A 3,641-nucleotide genomic window follows, 5' to 3' on the forward strand; every position below is an offset into this window, starting at 1 on the left:
TTTACTAGACGTGGCCTCGTTATTTACTTCGTATTTTATTTTCGTTTTAAGGGTGTCATAAAAGCGATTTTGATGTAGCTTTTCATTATAAATTTACAATTATAGGCAATAAATCAAATGTGCTATCATCCCTTTTTTTTTTTGTTTTTTTTTTGATAATTTAAGAAAATTAGATTGATTATCTGGTATAGGACTAACCTATCTCATCCTTTTGAATGAGAGAGGTAAGTTAAAGCCACCGACTTTCAAACCACCTCGAAAAAAAAATGTTTCTCATTTTCTTGTTTAGAAAATGTGCAATCAACTTTTGACGGTGGCATTTGTCAATGTTGTCTTTTCTCTGTGCTGTATCTTTCATTCTCTTCTGTATACAGATCAGCTTTTGAAACAAAAAACGTGCATTCAATGTGCACAAATTCTCATTTGCATCCGACAAAATCCATCACAAGCTTGTGACGTCAGATAAAGAGGCAAATAGGAGAGGCAAGTGAAAGGGTAAGTGGAAGAGGGTTGTGAAAGGTCATAAGCGTGTGACCGTTTAATGTGTTAGCTTGGCTTTATGCTGGTGTATTTTAGAAAAAGAAATATGGGAATACAGTGATGTTAAACGAGAAAAAGGAATATACATCGGATGTACTACCTCAGATTTATTTGTTTTTGGGCATGCGTATTTTTTCTGAGCTCATGACCTCAAACTTTACTTGTTTTTGAGTATTTGTGTATTTTTTCTGAGTTTATTATAGTTTATTATAAGTTAGATTTTAATTTTTTTTTCTTGTCAAAACTCAAATTTCTACGTCCTCGAGGCGTAAGTGTGTCTTGTTGCAGGTACTCTTCTGAAGCTCAATTGATAAAGAAGAGAAAAGAAAGCTTCGCTCATTTGACAAGTTCAGATCGCCCCCTCAAGAAACCTATTCTATTTGCTAACCCCATCCTTAGTTTAATTTCCTTTTCAAATAATGTAATAATAAGGTCCGACTTGGAAAGTCGGGTAGTACTGCGTAAGGAAACTTTCTTTCTCGTTGCCAAAAAAAAAAAAAAAAAAAACTTGACTTATATGTAATGTTTTTGAGTTTTGTTGTAATTTTTTGAGTTTAATGTTTTAAGTAAATGAACTCATAAATTCTATTGTAAAACTCATAATTTTTAAAACAAAACTCAAAAACTTTAATATAATGCTCAGAAACTATAAAATTGGTGTTATACATCGGATGTATGGTCTACTTACTGGTGTTAAACCTCACAAGGGAGAGCTTTACTGCCCTAGTACTCCTACCCGGCTCGACCGACACTAAATCGGATCGTATACACCAAAATACAAAAAAAATGGGGCAAGGGTGGCTGGGTGGGACACCAAATGAGATTGATATTTGAATTATCACAAAACGCTAAAAAATCAACAACAAAAACAACATTTTTAGCATTCTGCTCAACCATAACAGTTTCAGAAACAGCCTATTGAAACAACTTGCTAGACAGTACAATATCTGAATATCATTCAGTAAACTAAGCTTATCCAATTCAAACAACTACCATGATTCTGTAAAATGGAACGGAATTGAACAATCGTGAACGCTTTTCACCGAGTTAACAGGCCGTATAGAACCCGAGTCTGAAACTTGCTCTCGAGATCTTTGTCGTAGCCTAATCTCGGTCATCATCAGCTGTGTAGCTCAAATTTAGCCCAAAAACCCATATTGACCGTCTTATACAAGACTCGCTGCAAATTTAATAGCCTTAAAAGGTGGGTGAAGCAAATCAACAACATCCTTACCCTCAACCGATCCCCTCGACTCATTCTCGACCTTCACCACCCGCGTACTACCCAACGACTTATGCCTAAAACCATACATTTCCATAACCTGATTATCACCAAAATTATACGCTCTTTCCATCTGTTTCAAACATCGTTCAGCAGGATAATCCCCGGATTTAGAACAAGGTTTACACCCAACAAAATGCGTAATCAAAGGCCATCGATTATCACCAAACCCGGGACGATAATCCCTAACATACTCCTCATATTTATCAACAATAATCCCCCAATACCCATGTAAATAATACTCATTCTCCAAATACACCTTCCCACCCCATTTCGCTCGCTGCGTGGCCAATAAATACACCAATGCACTCTGATCATCCGCTTCAAAAACCGGCCTACCCTTAAGTTCCCTACTCAATAAAATCCCAGCTTCGTCCCTAACCGGGCCCCTAGGCCCCATCGGGGCCCACGAATCGAGTAAATCCAAACCCCATTGCCCATTCCTTAATAAAAAACTACCTGTATTTAACCCGACCCAATTTTTATCATCGTAAACCATTTCTTTCCATCCATGTAAAATTAAATTTACATTTCTATATCTTTCCCAAGGTAATTCAAATGTCATATCAGTAAACATTGCATCACTATCCATCCACCAAATAAATTCAAATTCAGGATGTGATAACATTAATTTCCTAATTAATGGTAATTTAACCCAAAATCCTGACATTTCATCATCTAATAAAACCATATTATAATAAATTTCTAACCCATGTATTCTACAATAATCCATTTTATTTTTAATTGATTTTAATAAATAATAATCACCAATTTTATTTTCACATGATTTTGGGGATGACCCACTAATTAAAAGTACTCTAGGTTTATTGGGTTGAATAAAATTTGGAAAATTAGGATTTTTTTTCAACCATTTTGCTCTTTTTTTATCCCAATTTGAGATCTTTGGCCCTAAAGTGTATGTTTTATTGGGTATTTTTGTATCTATTATTAATTCTTCATCTTCCAAAATATTTGCAATCTCAATTGATTCATAACTATTAGGGTTAGGATTAATTGGGGTTTCAATGGTGGTATTAACAAAGTTGAGGGTTCGATTTTCACCCGCGATATAAGTGCGCTCATTTGAACTAAAAACAATGTTGGATAAAGTGTTGTTAATCTCTAGCAATTGGTAAGACTTGAAAGTAGAAAAATCATTTTCAAAAAACATAGAGAAAAATAGTAAAAGAACTAAAACAATGCATAGTATTATCACCTTTATGTTTTTGAATGATTTGTGTAATTGAGAAGCTTGTACTTGAATAGTAGACCAATTAAACATGTTTTTTGTGTTTTTTGTTGGATAATATGGTTAAGATTGTTGGGGTGTTTAAAGATGGGAACTAATTATGTTTAGTTGGAGGTGAAAGTGATTGAGAGGTGAGATTAGGAGAGTTTTTAGGTGTGTTTAGTGATGTATTAGTTTAGTGAAAATGTTAAGATGGGTTCCTAATAATTTTTTTTAAGAGACTGTTTTATACTTTGTTTGTTTTAAAAATATTTTTAAATATATGAAATTGTACGATTTATGATATAACTGAATGTCGGAATAAAAATTACTCATTGTTTTAAAAATACTCCGTAATCATATCGAAAATATGTACGGACTAACTTTTGAAAGATGAAATATATGGTAAAATTAAAAGTAATTGAAACACTCAAATCTTGAAATATGAGTGTTATTTCGAAGACAAATAATTTTAAATTAATCTGAAATATACATTATTTAAGCCACCTGTTATTATTAGAAGGTAAACAAATAAAAAAAATTATAGTTCATCATATCATGTGCCTAAGAAATAGCGAGTCTTACTAAAAC

General features: G+C 33.2%; 1 protein-coding gene across 1 annotated transcript; it reads right to left on the reverse strand.

Annotated features, from left to right (window-relative positions):
- Window positions 1-1,361: 1,361 nt before the first annotated feature.
- Window positions 1,362-3,262, reverse strand: LOC141622547 (xyloglucan 6-xylosyltransferase 2-like). The gene has a single exon (XM_074438579.1). It carries the CDS (start codon window positions 3,102-3,104, stop codon window positions 1,707-1,709), a length of 1,398 nt encoding a protein of 465 aa, XP_074294680.1. The 5' UTR covers window positions 3,105-3,262; the 3' UTR covers window positions 1,362-1,706.
- Between the last annotated feature and the right edge of the window lie 379 nt (window positions 3,263-3,641).

This window comes from Silene latifolia, chromosome X (assembly GCF_048544455.1).
Source record: "Silene latifolia isolate original U9 population chromosome X, ASM4854445v1, whole genome shotgun sequence".
In the NCBI taxonomy this organism is placed as follows: Eukaryota; Viridiplantae; Streptophyta; class Magnoliopsida; order Caryophyllales; family Caryophyllaceae; genus Silene; species Silene latifolia.

Excerpts from the sequence above, each read along its gene's own strand:
- LOC141622547 (XM_074438579.1), bottom strand. The coding sequence starts at position 3,104 with ATGTTTAATTGGTCTACTATTCAAGTACAAGCTTCTCAATTACACAAA.